The sequence below is a fragment of the Parambassis ranga genome, chromosome 3, assembly GCF_900634625.1.
Source record: "Parambassis ranga chromosome 3, fParRan2.1, whole genome shotgun sequence".
In the NCBI taxonomy this organism is placed as follows: domain Eukaryota; kingdom Metazoa; phylum Chordata; class Actinopteri; family Ambassidae; genus Parambassis; species Parambassis ranga.
The window spans coordinates 2739483-2762529 of record NC_041024.1 but is presented as its reverse complement, the minus strand read 5'-3'; the positions used below and the strand labels follow the sequence as shown (position 1 = coordinate 2762529).

The 23047-nt window shown below is 42.9% G+C and overlaps 1 protein-coding gene across 3 annotated transcripts in view; it reads right to left on the bottom strand.

Moving 5' to 3' along the window:
• The window catches only part of samd4a (sterile alpha motif domain containing 4A), a 36982-nt gene extending 14152 nt beyond the window's left edge, over positions 1–22830 (bottom strand). The window contains exons 1-5 of one of the 3 annotated variants that reach the window (XM_028402017.1): positions 22634–22830; positions 20937–21634; positions 4792–5379; positions 1206–1493; positions 156–265 (exon numbers count right to left, since the gene is read on the bottom strand). In XM_028402017.1, coding sequence (XP_028257818.1) covers positions 156–265; positions 1206–1493; positions 4792–5379; positions 20937–21132 — 1182 coding nt within the window. In that variant the 5' untranslated portion in view covers positions 21133–21634; positions 22634–22830. The remainder of the gene's footprint in view (positions 1–155; positions 266–1205; positions 1494–4791; positions 5380–20936; positions 21635–22633) is intronic. The other 2 variants (XM_028402018.1, XM_028402019.1) reach the window with 2 other exon arrangements.
• Positions 22831–23047: the final 217 nt, after the last annotated feature.

The following is a 23047-nucleotide window of genomic DNA, read 5'->3' as shown; positions in this document are numbered from 1 at the left end:
CATGATTACATTAATCTTCACACCCAATAAATCAATCTATTCATTTCACCTTATTCACCACAACTATGTGCTGAACAGGTAACGGTACTGAGCTGCCCTGCTTACTAATGTCAATTTGAGTTGCTGCAATAGTATATGTGCATGCGTGTGTGAACCTGTGCCTCTAGTTGATCTTCTGTCAGTGACATCATCTCATCGTAGGTCATGGTGGAGAACAGAGCAGCATACTTATGGAGACGAAGACTTTTCAGCCATGCAGGGACATCTGTTAGGAAAACAACACACACACCTCAATGGTCAGGGTAAAATACCCTGCTAATGTTGTTTGTAACTACAAATATTCACCTCCAAAATAAAAATACGCATCATCACATAAAGAACCGACCTAAGAATGTCCTCTATAATGAAACGACAACATAAAAACCTTTCAAAGAAAGACAGAAACTAGATGAAATGTTAACTTCTGAACAGACAGTCGTAAATTCACCTAGGTCACCACTCTGGCCCCTGTTTCCCCCTGACAAACTGCACCGACTGGATCAACAACTTGTCAAACCCCCAGCAGAATTGCCCATGAGGCAGCACAGCAGACAGTCGTATAAGTTTAAAGGAAGTCCTTAATAACACTCGGGCCTATAAAAAGACCTCAAAGTTACATGTTTCTCCTGAATCCCTCCAGAATGTCAGTCGATACTTTAAGGCAATATCCAATCATAAATAAGGCTCTAAATCTGACAACCTGTCCCCCCGCCTAATAACCAGTTGCTTCCTGTAACTGTTTCTGCTTGCACCACTATCTCCAATTTCTGTCACAACAATTGGCAAAGACAGCAGCAAATTCAGAAAGACTTTCGGTCAGACATTACTTATACAAAGTTGGCTTTGTTGTATTTTTATTTTTTGTTGTATTGAGTGTGCTGCAACCATTGGACAACTCAAGTCTCTACTCAAAACCCATCTGTTTAAAACAGCATACACTAATCCAGAACAGCTTATTGTCCTTAAAATGCTGTTGTTGTTTTTTTTACATTAAGTGCTTTGGATTTGAGGACAGCGCTCTATAAATTCAAGTTATTTTCATTATTATTGTATTTTGAGTGACCCCATATCAACAGCTGTGCATCCGAATATCAGTGTTGCGTGTCAGCCAGCAAACTTTGTTTTAACTCTAAGTTTTGTCTTCGTCACTGTTCTTCCTTTCTCACCTCTCATTCCACTTCCCTCCTCGTGGAAGGAACTGCGATGCAGGCTTGAACCTCCTCCTAAACCAGCATCCTCCAGGTGCTCACTTCCTCCACTGCCTGAAGAGGCGATGCTGCTCTGGGGTGAGAGGGGCGCGTGGTCTGGAGCTGGGCCTCTTGCAGTCCGCAGGTCTTCCTGGGACAGCCAGACATGGCCCAGAGTCTGGTTGCAGGGACCACTGATGGGAGGCGTGAGGGACACTGAGCGCTTAAGAGGACTGTGCTGCTGGCTGCCACCTCCACTTGTCAGGACTATAAAACAGCAGCAGAGAGTTGGCCTTTTCATTCTCCAGCAGATTTTGTGTAATTCATAAGAATACAACAAAGTCTTTTGTAAACTTGTAAAAGAACCTCAGCTCTTCCATTAAATGGTAGTATGTTTGTGTGGAAGGGGAATGCTATATTTGCCAGTCAGGAAGTACACATAGCTTTCTCCCTTTTTATTGTATAGTGCACTTTATTACCCTCTACCATTTTATTGGTGTCTATATTCGGTGTGTGTAAATGTATCCACTATGTAGTGTCCACAAAAATTCCACGATGGAATAAAAAGTGTCCACTTTCTGCTAACAACCCTACAGTGCTATTTGCTCAGTTATAAATGTGCACTAAGAACATTCTATATTTACAATTCTGCACTTCACAGTGCAGTTAGAAAGCCTCCGAGACTTATTTGCTGTTTCGCTTTTATTTACGTTTTTTCTTAAATCTTTTGGCTTTTGTTTTCGTCTTCGTAAATCCATGTAGGACTTCATTTCGCAGTGAGAAATGAACCCATGTTGACTTAAGTAAAAAGCGCATTTTACTCCTCAGAAAATGAGGTTTAGAGGGTTAATAATAAACATTGTGTTCATCAGGATGAACGTCTCATGATGAATGGCGTTAATGCTGGAATACTAATATTTTACACTGATATAAAAGCAGCTCTCACGTCACAGCTGTGTCCTAAGACTGCTGAAGGCAGTAAACAGAATGAAAAGGTGGAGAGCCAAAGAGCTTTTTGTGTCGCCCCTCTGGCGGGGTAAGCTGCCACCAATACTCCTTCTCCTCCTATATGTGGTCCTCTTACTGTTGGCGCTATGTATAGGACTTCATGGAGCCTGTTTAAAATAGGTGCCCAGCTAACATTTCAAGTTCCAGTCCCTAAATATTAGCCATTTTCCCTAAATACAGTCTCCCACAAAGGCTGCCTTACAAGGGAAAGGATGGGTGGTATGTGCTGCTGTGGCTTGGACTAAGGCTGAGAGCATGGGTGGGGTGGAGGGGGGTCATCAGGATGTTCTATCAGTAGCTCACAGGTTGATGTGTTTGGACAATTATACTCCTGTGGTCATCATCATGACCAGCTGAACACGGTATAGACTGGGCAACAGAATTCCAGCCAATTACTTCCTATAGCCATTCCCTTGAATGCCTCATTTACAAAAAGAAATATGCTTTTCTCAAAACAACAACAACAAAGGAGTCCCCGTTTGGCTGGAGTTTATTCAGAGACATCCACACCTGTTCATTAGTTGAAAAAGCCTCTGGTTACCGTCTCTCCCGATGTTGTGCGTGTGGCTGGGGTAACTCCAGTTTATCAGTTGTGAAATCCTGAGGTCTTTTGTGTGGGACTGAAGCTGCTCGCAGTCAAAAATACAAGAGGATCTTTCTTGGAGCAATGAGCAGGGCTCTAAATGTGCCTTTATTTATAAACCCTCAGCTGTTTCTTTCATCTCCCAGTAAAAAAAAAACACAGAGCCCTTGCATTCTTGTCTGGAAATATCCTGCTCTGACCATAGTTATGTTCAATTTCAACAGCCCTGCCCTCCCTGTGTGTTGTCTTTCACCCAACACACTGCCTCTGTCTGGGTAGATTGCTGTATTAACTGTCTTAGCTTGATTTGTCTATTGTCCGTCTCCCTCTCCCTCAGCAGCACCGAGTCTGAAAATATTTCACCATCATCACCTGGACCCAGCTGTTTCATAACATGGATTTTTTTTTTTTTAAATAACTTATTGTGGATTTTACACAAACAATCTTTTCAACTCCAGATTGATTGCTCTCGTTTGTCTACTGGAGTTTGTCTCCGTCTCTGTTTGTCTGGATAGTGAGAGCTGAACCAACAGGCAACGCTCCAAATTCATCAGTTGATCTATACGTTCCTACCCTCACCTATGGCCATGACATATGGGTATTGAGCAAAAACCAAGATTGGAGATGCTAGCACCTGAAATAAGATGGCCTCCACTGGGTGGCTAGACTCTCCCTTAAAGGTCGGGTAGGAGATTTCATTCTGATGCACTTTTTGTTAAATTAGTGTAACTTCTCTTTACAATCCGATAGAAACCAAGTAGTTTGGCAGTTTCTCATTAAAACGAAGAATATGAATCATCTGAAGCTATAAAACACTAAAAACATCAGCCAATCCTCCGGGTGGACCCTGCGTGGAGTATTGGCTGGTTGTCACTCTCTTCCTGCTCTGCGCGCACCAGAGAGGTACGTGCATGATGGCCGAAGTCACAGACCGCAGCTCGTCTTCAGGTGATGCGCGTCCATGTGATTGGGAGGCGTGGCTTCGGGGTGAGCTCCGAGAGAAAGGGGCGTGTGTTTACTTTCAAAATCTGGCTGACTCTCACTGAGTTTTCAAAATCTCCTACTCTACCTTTAAAATAGGATAAAGAATAGTGGTGGAAATACGCAGTGATTGCATATTTCTGCATGTATATTGTAGCATGAATGCAGGAGTGATCTTTAAACAACATTAAAAAATCATCCATTTACCAGACTCTCTCTCTTCAAACTTGATGCCCACAGCCTGCCCTATGACACACACAGTTATCAAAATGCCTAGTTGCCAGTTACGGGTTGTGTGTACACATTAGAACCTTTTATGTTACTTACTGAAATCTGAAAGCACAATTGTTGCTAACAAAAAATAGATTATATTTATTTATTTTCTATAAAATGCAGTCCTATTTTAGTGCAGTGAAATATTTTTGTTTTGTCTGAATAAGCTAGGACATATTTTTGATCAGTACAACTGTACCATTTTAGTGTACATGCCTTCTATTAGTTTAATAAAAGAAATAAATTCATCTGTTTCTGCTATCGATGCATTGATTCAAGCTGCATCATGATGCTTTAATAATCGATTCATTGGCCCCTAGCGCATTCAATCGCCTGAGGCGCCTGAAGATTCCCACCCCTGGTAAAGAACTTGCTCAGCCAGCAGGAGTCTGGTGTAAAGTCACTTCAAGAACAGCCAGTTTTTTGCCATAAGCTACGGGGGGGGGTTTGACATAAGCTTATAAAAATCTACCTTATGTGAAAGAATCCCAAGAATCTCACTTCTCAGAGGGTAGAAGACTCATTTTCAAAAGTCTCTGACCAACAGATCAACAAATTCCCAAACAGGAAACACAACACCTTGCTGAGGATCTTTGAAGCTAGTGGTAGTAGATGCTAAATTATAGTAGCTAGCATCTAGGTAGAGTTTTTGCCGTTTGTAAGAAAATATGCATACATTTGCAAAAAAAAAAATGGGTAAAAGTAAAGAACTTCACTTACTTGTGTTACTCCCAGTTCCAACCGTGTTGATGGTTGCTGGTACAGAGGATGATGGGTAGAGAAGAAGGTGCCCATTCTCACAGCCCTGCTGCTGATGCCACCCTCCGCCCATCCCTGAATCCCTGGAGCTCTGCCACCCATTGAGACGATCGTCTGAGCCGTAGCGCTGGTGGTGATGCAAGGTGTACAGATTTCCCTGGGAAGAGGTGTTAGTGGAGGAGGAGGATCCTGTAGAAGTGAGGGTGGAGGGAGGAGTGGACTGATGATGGTGGTGGTGCGGCCCAGCAGGTGGAGGCCTTTCCAGTGAGTCTCCGCGTGCTGCGGCCCTCTCCTCCAGGTGGTTGAGCCAGAGGGCCAGGGCAGCGCGGTCTTCCAGGGAAGTGGCGGGGTGGATGAGGGCGTAGGACAGGAGCTGGCGCGACTCTTCAAGGTGATGTCCGTGCTCAATTGTGTCAGCCAGGATGCGTGGCAGGAGGCGCATGTACTCTCCTTTTGCTTCAGTGTTGCCAGGTTTGAGCAGTGGGAGATGGGTGAGGACAAGTGAGATGACACGTTCCTTAGGCTCACTCTGCCACTGGCTGATAAATCCTGTGAGAAGAAATGAAGGAAGGAAACAGAACACAATAAGCATGCTAGCTTAAGGAGGTAGTAATGGATATATATGTAGAGACAAACAAGAGAATTCAACATTAACAGTTAAGTAGAACACCCAGGTGATTTCAGACCCATCACACTGTCATCCTTCTATTTTTGCACCCTCTCTAAACACACACGCCTTGTGGAGGGTGTACAGATTTGTCCATAACCTGGTGGTCATGGAGCACTATTGTTGTCTTAAGTCAGAAGGCCATTTAGAGCTCCACTCCTATATTCATGTACTAGAGCTATAGATGGCAGCAGGTCAAGGCAGCCACAGAAAATAGAGAGAGGAGGCATCAGGAGGCACCCTCACTTCCTGCTTGTGAATGTTCTGTGTGAATTTTAGATTAGAATAGAATCGAACAGAAGTACTTTATTCATCCCAAGCTGGGAAATGTCACTATTGGAGCAGCAGTATACAGGCACCCTGCATACTATATACCTCTAATAGTAGAAACAAACAGTATAACCTTAGTTACAGCATGTGGTAATATCAAATTTAAGTAACCTAATGTTGTGCAAAATCTGTCAGTTACAGCAACCAGTGTTATTTACCAGAGGTCAAACCATTCTACATGACACAGATCTTGTCCATAAATTATGCAGGTAAATACATCTATTGCCAAAGTATTCTGCTGCCACAGTGATGATGAACAGCTCTATCTGCCCTGCTGGATGGGCAGCTACAAGCCTTCCAAAAAAAGGTTCACATGAGGGATGACTAGCAGAGAAGGATTAAATAATTCAGGGTTGAGCCTAAAATGTTGAGCTGTCAGTATTACACACACATTTGCACACCCTTGAGTCAGTAGCGTACCCTAGGAATGACACAGAGCTCTAGGGGAGAGAAGGCAATGGAAGATGGAGTTTAAGAGGGAGGGAATACATGTAGTGAATGAGGGAACGAGGTGTGTGTGGGGATCCAGGGAGTTACTCCACTATGTTCCAAAGATGATGTAATCCTCCATTCCTCTGAATGAGGCAAGCCTCAGTCCATCTGGGAACAGGAATTGTTCCATGATTAAATTGTTTTATTCCCAAATGACTGGAAAACATTAAGATGTCAGAAAGACAGCCCGATATAAAATATTCTGAGGAGGCCTTCAGCAATGACAATGACTTGTCAAGTTATTGACATTACTTTTGCAGTCAGAGTAAACAATAAAGGGCCTGACTAACCATCAGTGGTACAGCTAAGCTCTCTACATTAAATATGTCAAAATCACAACATAAATTCACACCAGTTTAGATTAAACTGCAAGTAGCTGCTAACTAATCATTAGTCAGAAGATAATGCATAAGGCCTTAGTTTATAATACCATGTGTACGTGGTTACAAAACATCTTCAAGAAAACTGTACAAGCCCAGGTTCAAGCCTTTGAATGAAAATGACCTGGATGATTGAGAATCCCCATCATCATGCATGTATTTCATGTATGTCTGGAAACAACTATTAGCATGAGTGTAAATATTATAAAAATAAGTAAATCTGGTTGAGAATTTTAGATATATTAGAAACAACTTAAGTACTGAAGCCTTTGTATTCAAGAGATCTCAAACACACTATGACGTCTTACTAGCTGCATCCCAACTGCATGCATTCATTTATTTTAAATAACACAAACCATGCGCCTACTTGCACTGGTCAGCTGGTAATGTCAAGGCCCGAGAGTGAATATCGAAGTAGAGTTTGACAATATTTGTTAGGAAAACAGCCATAAGGTTTTTGCTAATCTAGGTTTATTAACAGATTACTTCAAGGTTAAAAAGTCAATGAGTCAGAACGGTGGAGCAGTTCCCCTCACCACAAACACAGACCACAAAAAAGAAGTCAGAGAGAAGTCACAGCAGTCACACCTAACATAGGTAAAAGGGAACCTTTGAGAAACTCATGGCTGCGTGATACACAAAGAGCAGAGTTGGAGGCGTAGAGTTTGAACCTGTGTCAAAGCGTCAAACCAACCAACCCATCAACATATAGAATTATTTATTAATACAGCACACTCGCAAACAAAGAACATTGTTCTTAATTATTAAAATCATAGGAGAGAGCGTTTTCCTGTGCATGTTTAATCCAAGTATGGTCCTAGTCTGAGCTTTAAAGGGAAAGTGCTATCCTCACCCAACTGGAGTAAAAAGGAGGGATGAGAAATGAGGGGGTGAAGTGGAGGAGAGAAATACTGGAAAAAACTGGCTTGCCATTCCTTTTTACACAACAATACCAACGCCTCCCTCTCTCCCTCCTTCTATCTCTCTGTCTCTGACTCAAACAATGAGCTTTTTTTAAATGAAGAGTTAATCTGTTCAGCTTCTCCAGAAGCCTGGACCTAATTTTAAGGTTCAACAACACATTACAGTGATAGAGGTCAGACCCTCTGAGATATTAAAAGAGAAATAAAATGCTAATTCTGTTCTTTCAGTCCAGACAGGCAAACTGTGGCATTCTGGGTACTGATGAATCACAGCAGCATCACTGAGCAAAAACACTGAATGAGAAAGTTAGACATAGACAAACCCTGCAACCTCAGACAGGGAGAGTCATTTGCTTGGGGGCTGACGCAGCATTTCTCTGATGTGAACAATGTCTGCTGGTGAACTCTGAGTGCCAGCCTGCCCTAGCACTGCCCTCTGACACCATCTCTGGCACCAAGCTCAGCCCTGCATGTCAGTATATAATTCATCCTCTGTCAACCTTCAGATGGTCCACCGTTTCTCCACAAACTAACCATGCAGCATAGAAACACAGAGTGGTTTCTGAGTAAAGAATGTGACCAACCCTCCTTTAAATGTAAACATCTAATGAGACATATAAGTAGACAAGTTGGTTCAAGTGTAGAGAATCCTAGTTGAAGATGGACATATTACTAAATGAAGCCACATCCCTGGAAATACCCAGTCAGACGTGGGTCAACAAAATCAACCAGCAGAGGCTAGACTACCTGTCATTTAGAGAAACTTTATTATTTTGTGCATGTCTTCAATAATTCCTTTTATATATCATACAATGGAATACACATTTTTATAAATATGTATTGATCAGACATAGATTTGATTACTTGGATAGATGTAAAAAATTGTAACTACCGTACTTTTAACTTTCTAGACTTTTTAACTTTCTATGAGCACATTTTACAAAGATAAGAAAAAAGAAATAATCCTCTAAAATTCAACAATAATTGTGATGATCTTGTTCTCACTGACGTCTAGAATGCATCAGTGGCTCAGAAATCTGAGATGCTTGCTGTTCACCCTTGACTGGGACAAAAAACCTGGGACAATACCTACTGAAAATCTCCTTAACATCATGTCCAAGTAACACAACACCCAAGCAAATGTGTACATTCACAAAGCTGAGAGCAGCAGCAGATGTCCATTGGTTTTATCTCTGACCCTGAGCTGGATACAGCATGTCCTCTTCACATCCGAGTGATCACAAGACACAAGTGACCACGGTGGAAACAATGTGATTGTTTTAGCTCATTTGTTACACATTGGTTATGTGCAAATACAAACACACCCCACCGGACACACACACACACACACAAACACACACTCATGCACACTTGTGGAGACACATGATTCCTCTAGTTCTAAATATAGATGGGTCAACAGCACACAAAGCCACAACAAGGCAGCTTAGCACAACAGATAAGACCATATTAGTGGTTAGTAAAGGGACATATCAACTTCCAATTACATCGACAATGACACACCATCTTTATATTTGTGTGTATTTATGGCAAACATAAAAAAAAGACTAAGGACTTTTTGAGAAAAACAAAATATTAGAATTCAAATTTGAACTAATTGAAGATAAAGTTAAAAACTGTAATAATGTAGTACATTGATGACAGTATTTGTGAGTCTAGCCTTTTAAAACTCTGTCCTGTGCTTCTCCTGTTAGCAAAACAAACATGAGACTGGCTCGCTTTGTCCCACAACTGACAACCTGCTATAGCTGCTGTTGATTCAACACCACGTCTCACACACTGTGCTCCCCTTCCAACCACAGTACGGCAACCCATCCAAAGGCAAGAGACAGCTTCCCAGCTATAAACAAAGCTGAGAGCTTAGTTTACAAAAGAGACCTACACCAAAGTACCTAAAACACAAAGGAGGAGACACACTGGTTGGGAATGGAGGACATGGATGAGAGGTCCTAGAATTTACCTAACCACATGATTTCACATACAGTTCAGAAAACAGGACTTTGTGGATTCAAGAGAGAGTCCGTGTCCATGCCCAGACCGCACAAGGAAACAGTTCAGAGTGAGGGCCTCGTGGGGGGTTACCTAAGGAGAGCGGAGTAAAGAAAGGCAGAGTAATAAATGGGTGGAGTGAGGGGAGGGAGGAGGTAGTAAGGAAAAGTTCCTGTCTGCTTTCTGAGTGGATTCTCCAGCTCAGCAGTGGGGAATGTGCTGGCATACCACAGAGCCTGCTGCTGAAGAATGTAGCAATTCCTAATACATCCAAGCCCTTATGCTCTTGCAGTCACACACATACACACACAAAGACCAAGGCCAAGTCATATTCCAACTTTGAGGAGCTCTATTTAACATCATTTAGGACTTTTTGATGTCACATAATGACCTCATATATCATTTCGTCTATTATTTATAGAGATCACTGTCAAAGTGCCTACAAATTGACAACTGACGCGTTATTTGCCCATGGAGTGTGGATAAGCTAGGCAGCACTGAGCAACACAATAAATTAGGTTTCTTGCAGGAATTCCAGTTGAGTATTTACAGTTAAGTTTCAGTCCTAATTTGTGCCAGGCACTGGAATGAAGATTAAAAATGGATGGCTGGATGTTGTGTGACAAGCAGATTTCTGCACACCAGATAGCCAAGTAAGATAAAAAATGTCATGTCTGCTAGAAAGCTACAGTGTCGCTAACAAACAAGGCCGTGAGCAGCGCCACCACCTACAGTATGTGATGAATACATATTATGTATCATGTTTGTTCTGTCTTGGTGATCTAAAGAGAGCAAGAACCTCTCTAGCATCAGTGGTCTGTCTCAGCATGGGACAACTTAACTACAAACAATTGACAATTATTTTGTCTTCACCACGGTTCCTCTCATACAGGCAGAATTGATTAAATGAAAAGAAAGGAGAGGAGTCGTGGGGAAATAAAGGCAAATATCTGTGGATGCTCTCATTCGTCCAGGTCATAGTCATGTCCAAGAGTTTAAATTGAGGCAAGTGGACTCAAGGATACTTATTTTTTTTGAAGATATTTTGCCGCTCCCCTGAGTGGCTTCAAACTCAAAAGGCCACTCAGGGGAGCAGCAAAACATTAAAATAAATAAATAAATACTTAAAATAAATAAATAAATAAATAAATCCTTGAGTCCATTTGCCCCGATTTAAACACTTGGACATAAAACGACAAACATGTTACAATTGAAAAGATTTAATCAAAATGAAAGACTGAGAAAGATGGTGTTAAAAATACAAAATATTAAAAAAAAAAAAAAAAAAAGCAAAGCAGCAAAAAATTAGGAAAAAACATGTTTACATGCCACATAAGACAGAAGTCAAGGAAAGAACAAAGGACAGTGTATATACTACAGAAAAAAAGCAAAATATAAGATTAAACAATCTGATGGTATAAGCTGCTCCACCCAGAGAGAGAGAGAGAGAGAGAGAGAGAGACCATGTCCTGACATGAAGTGCAGGCAGGCTCCAACAGGCCCTAACACAAATGCAAGGACCCTGTATGGATAAGAGAGAGAGAGAAAAGATTAATATGAGGTATAGAGAAATGCACTGCACAGTACACTGACGTCGACAGGTTTCAACTAATGGAGGAGAGAGGAGGAAGGAGGGGAAAGATTGAAAAAATAAACGCCATGATAGATGCTATAAACAAGAAGAGAGAAAATAAACAGAAGAGTGGAGGGAGAAAAAAGAAGAAGAGAAAGGCTGAAAGGTTAGTAAGTGCTGAGATTAGCCCGGCCTCGGCCTCTGCTGGACGTACTGACAGTTGACTGAGTCAGAGGCAGGATGAGGAGCTCAGAACTGTCTGTTCTACCTTTAAAAAAATCTACTGTATATGTGAGGCATAGCTATATTAGAGAATGTCTTTTAACAGCTATAGCGGCTGCTGATGGCATGTATTGATACTTTATCGCTGGTTCTGTAATAATCTTGTTTTTGCCCACTGACCACATAGGAGTGAGTTGAAAAAAAACACTCCACACTACAGTGTTCACATCTCAAAAAACTAGCAGTCACCTGACAGGACACAATAGTCCGCAGATGATTTACAACACTCTTTAACATTTAACAGCAGAAACAAGTGTCATTCAGTGACCTGAAACACAAACAAATCCTCTGCGCAAAATCAAAAGTGTAGCTCTTAGCGTAAGTTCAATCAGGAAGACTCCGTTTCCCATCATTCACCATTTATCCCTATCCACTTCCTAATCTCTCTCCCTCTCTCCCTCTCTCCTCCCCTCACCGATCAGCTGTCGCGTTCCGTCCCTCTCCTGACCAATCACAGCTTAGCTCGAAATTTAAAAGTCTCCATCTCCTCTCCAGCTGTCTTCTGATTGAACCCGGCAACCCTCCTCCTCCTTTTCGGATGTGGTCTTCACAACGAGGTGTAGGACGCCAATGCACATTCAAACTTTGTACTTAATAAATATACTTTATTTCCACAGAAAGATTTATGAATGAGGCTTTTTAAACTAACTTTTACTGGAGAACATCACCGACAGACTAATGAGTTTAACACAGAGGCAGCTAGAAATTCCTGTGACCCACAATAGAACAGGAAGAGGAACGACTTTTCATAGCAACGTGTGTCGTCACAGCCAGGACACCTGGTCAAATTATAGAACATTATATTCCGCAGGAAAAGGAAAAGCCACATCATGGCTACTGTATATGCAGACATCCTGCAGACTGCTCCTCAGGGTGTCTGACATCGTTTCACATCCTCTCCGATCTTCATTCAAACCACGTCTGCCTGAGGAAGAAGTCCAGGTGGTGATGTAAAATCTGCTGCATCGTTCTCTAAATTCTAAATTCTCCAGTAGAGTGACGTCATTAATTACTGTATGTACCGTTTCTATCTTTTAGTCAGACAATTTAGAAACATGTTTTGTGTGACTTATGAGGTGGACTTTTACCATCTCATTTTTGTCCTAGCAGTGGGGGATGTTTTCTTGTTGGACAAGCAGCCGTATGAATAGAGGACAATTCCTCACTATCCTTTACTCCACCCCCCCTCCCTCGTCCCTCCACTTCCGCTCATGTCTTTCCTCAACATCCCGTCTTCTCCACCCTGCTGCAGTAGCAGCAACCTGAGGTTGTAGGTCTGCAGGAACAGGCTGAGCAACGTTGCGATTTGTGAGTCTACCTGTAGATGTGGTACTTCAGTGTCAGGGAGGCTATGAATGTGGCACTTGCAGCTATGCTGGGAATGCAAGCCTCTGCTCTGCCAGGACTGGACCGGAGAAGCCCACAACTCTATTTAAGGAAATGGCAGTCAGGGGCCCATCAGCCTCCTCTTTTGCCGATTCATTTCTCAATCTTTTGCTTTTGCTTTACTCAAAGTCCCCTCTTCTTTTCCCTATAGAAGGATGACAGTTATTGTTGTTGAACACAGAGAGAAGTGTGAACACATACATGCTGTAGTATTCAGGTGGTGTGGTTTGAGTAATTGTTGTGGTCTGCCAAACAACGCAAAAAAACAGCAGGAATTAAATAGGGAGGATCAGTCCCTTGATTTAAGTTATTTTATTCATTCCTGACTATTTATTGTGACCAAACTGTATTTAAAGACATTTGGGGACCATCAATATTTGCATCTACCCGAAGCTCTGTGGCAACAACACAAACAACACTTGACCAACTGGTTTGACCACAACAGTATGTCTCTTGTAACAGAGTCTGAGTCTCCGTGTGGGGACTCTGATGAATAAGGAGTGTGTGTGTTTCACAGCTTGTGACATACATTCTAGCGTCATGTGGAACGTATAGTTTTGTATGAAGTGTCTGAGTGCAAGACGGATGAGTTTACCAAGCAACTTTGGCTGTCAACAGCCTGAAGGATATAGCCTGGGCATTCCAGCTGTAACGCCGTGTGAGTAGATACAACACAAACACACACTCAGTAAGACAGGCACACAGTCCTAAAGTCCGACAACCACGAGGGGAGAGCAGCCTGGGGCAACGAGAGCTCCACTTCACGATCGTTCTGAGATTAAAGATGGCAGCTGACTGACTTTACATAAGATTATTCCAGCACTTTTCTTATTGAATTATTTGACACCTGCCCTGGAAGTAAGCACCTCAGTGGGCCTGGAAATAAATGGTGGACCACAGTTCCTGGAGGAGTCTGGTTTACATGAGGTCATTTCCACCCACCAGAGACTAAAAGACTCCTGTTGTATGGCCGTCTCAGCAACCGTTGCCATGGGGCTCTCCAGCAGTAACTGGCTTTGCTGATGTCACTCTGTATGTTGCAGCCAACAGTGTGTCAACCAACTCAAAGTAAACGAGTGTGGCCGGCGGCGCCTTGCTGTGTCTCCACTGTCATCACCCATTCATGTGAAGACAGAGAGGACAATCAGAGACACAGCTGAGACTGGAGTGGAGTCCCATATTAAGGTTTTGGCTCCACTGCCATGGATTGGACTATAAATGTGGCTGCCAAGAATCATTTTTCTAACAGCAAGCTGTGCGTATTAAGATGCCCCATTCAAACACAGTTTTGTGAATTATCATGTTCCAAGACACAAATATGGGTTTCCTGTGCACACCTTATCTGAAGGGTGATATCCTTTGTCAGTATTAGCTTACAGCAGATTTCTGCCTGTAAGGATTGACATTTTCAGGTGCAATGAATTTATTTAGCAATGGTCTTGATCCACAACTTGTGACCTAATATGAATTCAAGCTGTCATGAAATGATCTACTAGAACTACAAGTGTCCTGGTGGCCTCAGGCTTTGCAATAATGGTCTTCAAATTCACACACCAAAAATGTAGACCTGTTGAGCACACTGCAGGCTGTCGTAAAGGAGAGAAAAGTGATCTGGAGGATCAGCTCAGGACTCTTCTCTTACTTCAACAATACATTTCTGAATGAGATACTCTTTTGTTTGTGTTGTTTTTATAGTGAGCCCTTCATTCCTGAGCTAAGGCCCCGTTCACACTGGAGAAAGTCATTCCAGCTAGAGTAGGATTGAGCCCAGACAGCCTTTAAGCTGGATGCGTTCAGACCTATTTTCAAATCTGGCTAGCACACAGTTGTGTCCGCACTCAATCTGGCTTCATCCAGCGTGTTTGCTGTTCTCCAAACCACTAGGTGGCGCCTCGTAATATGGCTAATAATGTGGCTAGCCGGATTCGCTAGCCACATTTGCGTTCACACCTGAGCCACATTTGAGCCAATCCTGCTAGATCCACCTCTCGAGGGTGGATCTAGCCGGCTTGAAATCAAACTGGATTCAGCCGGATTGGAGGTGTTCACACTCGGAAAAAAACACATCTGGATTGATCTGGATGCGGCCAAATCCTGCTTAAGCCACATTTTTTTCCCAGTGTGAACGGGGCCTAAGTCTGATTACATCCAAGCTTGAAGCTAGAAACCAAAGAAGAAATTTAGCTGCAAGGCAATTGTGTGCAGTTTGCAAACTGTTAACTTTGTACATTCTAGATTTTGTGTTCGTACAGATCTGCTGGACTGTGCAGTTGGGACTGGGTGGCTCCCAAGCTTAAACAGTCTCCTTACACAAGAAGTGCACTGTATAGCCACAGCCAGCTGCCTGACAGCAGGGCGGGCTGCTGAAGGGCTCAGCTAAGAGTCTGGGGGTCTATATGGGGTAACATTATACGCCTCTATGTCTAGTCTGGTCATGACGAGGCTGCCTGTTCATTTATCAGACTGGTATCTCTCACCTGTTCTCACTCTCCCTCGTTCTCTGTTTTTGCACACACACAAACACCAAGTTACATTTTCTCCAGTAAGTAAATGCATTTTACAGCGGTTATATTTTTGTGCGGTGGATCGGTAAATTATTCATTGAGGTTAGGTTCAATCTGCTGAATAGGCATGTGTGTGACAATATTGTTTGCACATTTGAGCTTATTCTCAGCACAGGCCCAGTTTCTCACCCGTTAATTATGTTATTGAATAAATTTGTTTCATTTGAGTTCAGTGTGTGAATCTTTCTCTCATTACAGACACACTCAAATCTCTCCAGCCACAGACAGGTGAAGATAACACCACTTCTTCACCTCTAGCTGGGAGGAAGATGCTAGGACCTGCTAGAAAGAGGGCTTTTCCTGGTCAGACCACTAGCAGCTCTCCCACTCATGATGTTACAACACACTATTATTAATATTTAACCATACAAAACAGGAAAATGAAAGAAAACAAAAGGGAGAAAGCAATATCAATAATTCAGCTAACTCAGTCCTGTAACTAAAAAGGATTCAGTTTCCTGACCAAGTCAGCCAACTTTGTGTCTATAGAAACACATAATGAAACACAGAGATTATTTGCAATGGAATCACAGAATACAGCAGCAGCTTCTCTTTGTACACTGCTCAAACCAGTAATACTGTGGGGAGTGTTTATTGATGCAGATATGCCCATATACACAACTCATAGTGGTTGAGGGCCCTAAAATGTGTGCATAGTTTGGAAATGGGTCGGAGCAATAATACTGACATTTGACTTGTTGTCAATCTAAATACTTCTTTGGCAAATGTTTAAGGACGAGATCCAAAACCACAACACACTTCTGAACTCTAATGGATAAGCTGTTCAATCATAATGAGTGAATGACTGCGGCTGGGTGTACGCAGTATGCAGATACCCGCATGGCACAGTAATCCAAGATGCTAGGGGCACAAAGCTGGGATCCGAGTTATAAAGTAGTACAGGCGGGTTCTGTAAGAAACTAAACCTCGAGGATTTGTGAAGTGCTTGATTGCATAATCCCTGCTATCAGTGACACCTCGTCTGCCTCTCTCACACAGATAATATCAAGAGCCTGACATGTCTGAGGATTCAAGCAGCTTCCATCATGTGTGTGGAGTCCTTTTGGCAGGTTATCCTAAACACTGTTTTTATAATCCATCTTTGTGCGTTCACACATAAACAAATACACACCTGGAATCAGGTGAAAAGGTTTAGCCGTAGACGTCCGACGGAAAAGACGAGCTTTACTTCGTTTTCCCTGTGGTCGTTTTGGCAGGTTGTCTGTCCCCATTCCTGAGGTTCAGTACGAGTTCACAGAACACACCGTCAACTTCCAGAAATAAACTGTTTGCTCATGCGTGGGTGCAATGAAATAGTTTGGCTCCCAATCCAGAGACAAGAGTTTCTCTTTCTTTTCCTCCCCCTATCTCCTATCTCCCATCTTCCAACCTCACTCTCTCTCTCTCTCTCTGTCTTTGAGACAATGACCAACAACAGGTTTTAAAAGGCAAAAATGCTGCTAAAACACAGAGAATGTATTAGTGCCTCCCGTTTAAAGTTGTATCTTTGTTGGGGGCAGCATCTTGCTTTTCTATAAATGACAGTTAAGCAGGAACCTTAAGACATCGGTAGGTTGAAATAAAAAAAAGCAGTGAAAAGATTAATTAGAAAGATAAAGAGGCCAAAGAGTTTAAGCTGTAAATGCCACCAATATTCCTGAGCCTTCATCTTTTCCTTTCTTTGCCCTACCCATTCCTCCTCCTCCTCCTCCTCTCACCCTCCCCTCTTCCATACCGCGGTGTACTCAGGAGACCTTAGCTCCACTGAGGGTGGAATCAGTTTTCCTTTTCCACTGTGTCTTTTTCCCTCCACACTGGAAAAGCCCCTGTTCAGCTCTTGCTGAGCTGCCTGACTCAAGTGTGCTCCAACGTGCCCACATTCCTAGACAGTATCCCCAACACCGGAACCGTTTACCGCCTCGGTCAGGAATGCTGATTTCCAGTCCAGGTTTTCATCAGACCTAGTTTAGGCATAGAGCAGGAGAACAGGAATTCACTGGCCATTATACAATGTGTCCTTTCCTCCCATAGTCTTACACACTAAGACTCAAAATAGACCAAGTGGCTCCTTTAAAAAGTAACTTTTTTGCTGGAAGTCATTTTTGACCTAGATTCAGACAGCCCTTTGAATTCTAATTCTTCACTGAAGTTAACCCATTTCTCTATCGTGTAGTTCTGACATTTCTGAGGATCTGACACTGCCGGGTGAATCAAGGTGTTTTTCCTTTCGGGTGCTATGCTTCAAAAAAAGACAGGATGTTTAGGTTACTGTCTTACTCATCTCTGGCCATCTTATTATTCACAAATAACACACATACATTTGACCATAAGCAGGTCTACAGCTACTAACTCGACAAGTGCTAGTGCTGAAAAAGACAGGTTGTGTTGTAGGCTAACAATCAGAAGAATAAAAATGGAAAGGAAGGTAATCATAATAAACATGTGACACAAACACAGGCATAGGTACAGGCCAGTTGTCACTTGTGGTAAAAACACACCTTAGGTATCATGTATGAAGGTCTTTTGTGTTTGAGGGTCAAGCTATTGGCAACCGAATGCGAGACTGTAAAGGTATTTTTGAAGATTTTCCATAGGAGAAACCATCTCAAACTTCAGACGGACGTGCAGAATGTGAGTTGTTCCAAATTCATAATAACTGTATAATAAAATGTTCATCAATATGATAACATCTAGTGTGGGCACAGAAAAGCATATCTTCAACTTTTGGAAACCAACAAAAAATGTAAAGTGTATCAAAATTGCACGATTGGATTTCTGTGACTTCTGCAACCATTTAAACAATAAACATGGAGAATAGCAGTACCACACTTGAATGAATAAATACCCATTTTATATACAACCTCTTTGGTGCAATAGATCCCAAACACAGGTTTCTATTACTGTCAAGCTCTACAACACAGCTGCCTGTACACACTGAATCCCTGCCAGCCTTCTTCCAGCTCAAACAGCCATGTTGGGCAGGTCAGCAGTACACCACAGCACACGAAAATGAAGCTAGTCATTCAGAACACCAGAGCCACTGTCCTGTCCTAACCCCACCCCTTACACTAACCCTACACCCAGTGTGTGGGGCTGTGTGCGCACATGTCATCTTTCAGACAGTGCCCTGCTCACTATTCAACTCCTCTTAACTTAATCCAATATTGTCCCTCTTGAGATTGTCACAAAAGACGTTTTGTTCTCCTTACAGGGGAGGAAAAACAGGAAGTTACATTCCTTCATAATCACAACAGAAATGCAGCAATTACCCACACAAGAAAACCATTATTTAACATGTTCACTATGAATTCTCAAAAGCTGCAGAAACAGTGAGGTGTTTCAGTAGGAATGAGTTTGATGGCATCTCCCTTGTTGACAAACAATAAAAAAATCTGGAGTGATGCAGCTCGGCCTGTCCTTAGGTGAGATACTAATCACATTGACTATGACAGTATCTCAAGTCACAAATAAAGTCGCATCACTTGCTTGGTTCAAAAACAAGGCAGCCTCTGAGCCGCTCAGAGAAGTAGGTCACTGAGGATTCCATTCATTTGTACACTGCTTTCCAAATAGTTGCGCTTTTCCACTCAGCCGAGAGTTCCAGCTGTATGTTAACCCTTTAACAGCCTAGCCCTATAAAGAAAAGTCAACCTGATGATATCTAGAGCCTTTGAAATACATCCTGACCTTTGATAAAGCTTTCCTGGACGACAGCACAGCGATGTTCTCCTTTGAGATTTTAGAAATGTACCAAAAAAAGACAAAGGAAATGTGCAATTTTCAGGCTGTATATACTCTTTGTGTAGATACGGTAGGAAGTATCTGTGAAGAGGAAGCCCCACAAGCTGACACAGGTGAGAGGAAACTGAGGGGCATGACCCAACAATTAACTCTGCAGGTACAGAGAGCAGAAGCTCATTACAATATTCAGATTATTTCACTGAGCCAGAGGTTGATGCACAGAACATAGATACTGAATTTATAGTTTCCCACCATACTTTTTGAATGACTACAGCTCATCATGTTGATGGAGCTAGTGATTACACAATGTTACCCCACACTGTACCACTGACCCGATGACACAGAGAGAACATGCAGTCATCAGCCTGGACAGAAAGAGACGTGACACTGTGTTAGCATGATGTGTGTGCCGCTGTAATGTGACCCTGAAAACTGTATTTTTTGTTGTTATCATATCACTTTTAATTATATGTAATGGAAATGTTTAAGATGCAGATAGATGCAGCTTAATCACTGCACAAACATATGCGAAGCAACTAGCAAATACTCCAAAATCAATGAAGCACTAGTGCTGGTCCCCCAAAACAGCAGCTACTGGTCTTAGCTTTTACACTGCCGATCAAGTCAGGTCACCTAACATGCAGAATGTGCCAGCAGGCTATTTTACACTGTACAGTTGAGATATGCTTAGTTTAAACTATTGCCACAAAGTCTTCTTTCTAACCGATTAAATCTAACCGTCTATTTAGTATGAGTCTGACTAAGGGAGGGATCGACTAAGAAAATATAGTGTGCTTTGATGTGTCCAGCCTGTGTTAACTACAGCCATTGCCCATTGTAAACCCTGATGGAAACTCACTGTAATACATGTGTGCAACTGCAGGGTAGGGCCATCATTTCACTCCAGTGTAACAAGCAGCTGTGTAGCTGCATGCAGATGTTGCCATAGGTACACAGGAGACGCTCACTGCTCTCCATTGCAGAAGCGCTTCATTCTATTTTTCATGAGCCCAGTCAGTTGCCAGGGTTTTTGTTTCCATGGCCACGCTGCAGTCTGATGCAACAAAACCCTGCCAGAACTCCCTTTGGGGGGTGCCTTGGCGCAATACCAACCAAGGGAGCGCTACAGCAGTATAGGCTGGCACGCTGACTGACTGACTGACTGACTGAAGTCCTCAACCATCCTCAGTGCCAGCTGAGCTCATGCTATACATGACCCCAACCTACTTCCACCATCATGCACTGGCGGGCTGCAGCTCAGCTTCATGCCATCAATGATTCAGCTATTTATCGCTCTTGCTGGACTTACAGGAATGTTTTAGACAGGAAGTGGTTTACAATGCTTGTAAGTGTGTTTTCCTGTGTGTTAGATCTAGGGTCAGGGACCCCAGTAAATCTGGGAAATCAAGCACTTGAAATATCAAGTGATTTTTAAGACAGAGATAAGGAAGAGTATCTCAGTAGACTACTGTGTCTGTCTTTCTGCAGTACTAACTGCTGCAACAATGAATCATAAAATTTCTATTCAGGGTCAGAGGATGTATTACTTGACTACAAGTGAGGGAAAAATGCTTTGTCCTCTTCTGTATCAAACGTTGTCAGTTCATTCCAGCTGTGGGAAATATATAACAGACCTAAGAAGTGAAAGTATAACTATCATTGCTGTTTCACTGTGTAAAACTAGAACGAGGATGTAAAAAGAGAAAGGTGTGTAAATGGATCCTCATCACATCTGATTTGACAGAGTAGAGGCTGTCCTACCTGGATTGTTGGCCTCTCCCTCCAGGACCTGCAGTTCAGTGCACTCGGCAAGGGAGTGCTCCAGGCAGAGCTGCAGGAACCGGGCCTGGGTCCGGCTCACCCTCTTAAGCAGGGACAGCAGAGCCACCGTCTGCTCGCACTCATTCCACCCTTTGAACCAGCTGGCGAGCACGCCCACCTGATCGCGAAACATCATGGTCTGTGAGGTGGGATGGAGGTGGACAGACTGTGGCAGTTGCCGGGTTGGGCTAAGGGTTTAAGCTTTGCGCCGACGGGTCTGGGTCAATGAAATGTAAGGTTACAGTGCTTGTTGATGTCTCTGGTGTGTGTGTGTGTGTGTGTGTGTGTATGGAGCTCAGCTGAAGGACTGTATTCTTAGCTCTGACATTATTAGCTGGGACAGCAGTCACTGTTCGGCCCGTGCCAAGTTTTGTGTCGCCTGCAGCCGGTGCTGGATATATATTCCTGCTGGAACGGGTTTTCTGCACCGTCTTCTCCTGTCCGTTAATCTTCGTTTGCAAGGGTTAAGTGATGTGAGGTGCTCTTCTTGCAAGGCATTAGGTGATATGAGCTGCTCTCAGCTGCTTAGTCGTACTCAGAGGGATTGATATTTGATGAGTCAGCTTTCTTCCAGCACACGCTGTGTCACATCAGCTTCAGCCTCACTGGCATTTTTCTTCAGGGAATCCCTCTAAGGCCTGTAGGAAGATATCAGATGTTAGGGGAAGGGACAGAAAGAAATATTCTCTGAAGCTCCTTGTGCTCTCTGTGTGTATAGCACTCACCATGTCTTATATGAATTTTTAAAAAAAGAAAGCCTCAGTAGAAATGCGACAGTGCTCCCTGTTGCTTCAGATCTGCAGACTTGCTGCAATAGGGCAGTTTTTGAGAAGAAAGCAGCCAAAAAAAACTCATACATGCATTTATAGGTCGCCTCCTCGCCGTTGCCTATGCGCATAGGCTTGTGGCATTCACCGCCCGAGACAAAAATAAATAATTTTTCGTTTTTGGTATCCACCCATTCCTAAAAATACAGCTGTCGGTACTACTGGCGCTGCAATCCGGAATTTTCCAAAAGGACGCCGGCCGGGCCGGGGGTTACCGACAGCGGCTGTTGGCACAGCCAAGACTTCCAGCGACTTCCCTCCGTTAATTTAATGACAGGTTAGTTTCATACTGATGTATTTTGAAAACCGACGGTGGCCAGAAGTGGGTGAGTTTTAAGCTAGGAGGTGGACTGGACGTTAGCTGCTGTCTAAAACTGTCACTCTGCTTCATCAGCACTCGGCGGATAGCAGTGTGTGTGTGTGTGTGTGTGTGTGTGTGTGTGTGTAGTTTGTAGACAGAAACACGAATAAAAATGACAGACTCTTGTTTAAATACTTAAAACATCCCAACAAGACACGAACGCGGCTAATTTAAGTGACCATTAGCAAAAAAAAATGCACCGTTAGCATTAACATCAACATTAGCCCCCTCCGCTACCATTAAATGTATTTTAAAAAAAGATAAATATTGTAGTAATGTTATAGTTTTTACAGCCAGTTAATAGTTCTGTCTTCATGGAAGCAGAAAAGTAAAAGCGAACAAAACAGCGACGTTTTATCCAGAAACTTCAGTTTGAATATTTGAATAGTGAGAGAAGCGGTTAGGAAGACCAGAACCTGCTGGTTCTGGTTCTGGCTCTGCCTCCTTACCTTGCTGGCGCAGTGTGTTTGCATCGTCGGGTTTGTCTCAGGACGAGGCGACAGGCTCAGTGTTTTTTGTTTTTTTGGTGGGGAGCGGTGCCCCTTCACTCCGGGTCTGTGAGATTTGCCATCTTGACTAACTTTTCCTCTGTCTCTCCCCAGCAGCCGGACTCCGCTGGTCTAAAACGGCTCAGTCAAGACCGGCGGAACAGGACCAGGCACTTCCGGGATCTGCTTATCAAAATAAAAGTTGAAATCTGGGGGGGGGCAAATTCACGATCTACTTCATAAAATAATACAAGTTACACAACACACGTCATCTGTAGGCCAATACTCTCTTTACTATGCAGTAGAGAAGAGCTCCATGTGTTATAAGGTTATTCTACCTAGAAACCACATCAACCTGTGGTGCCAGTTAATGAT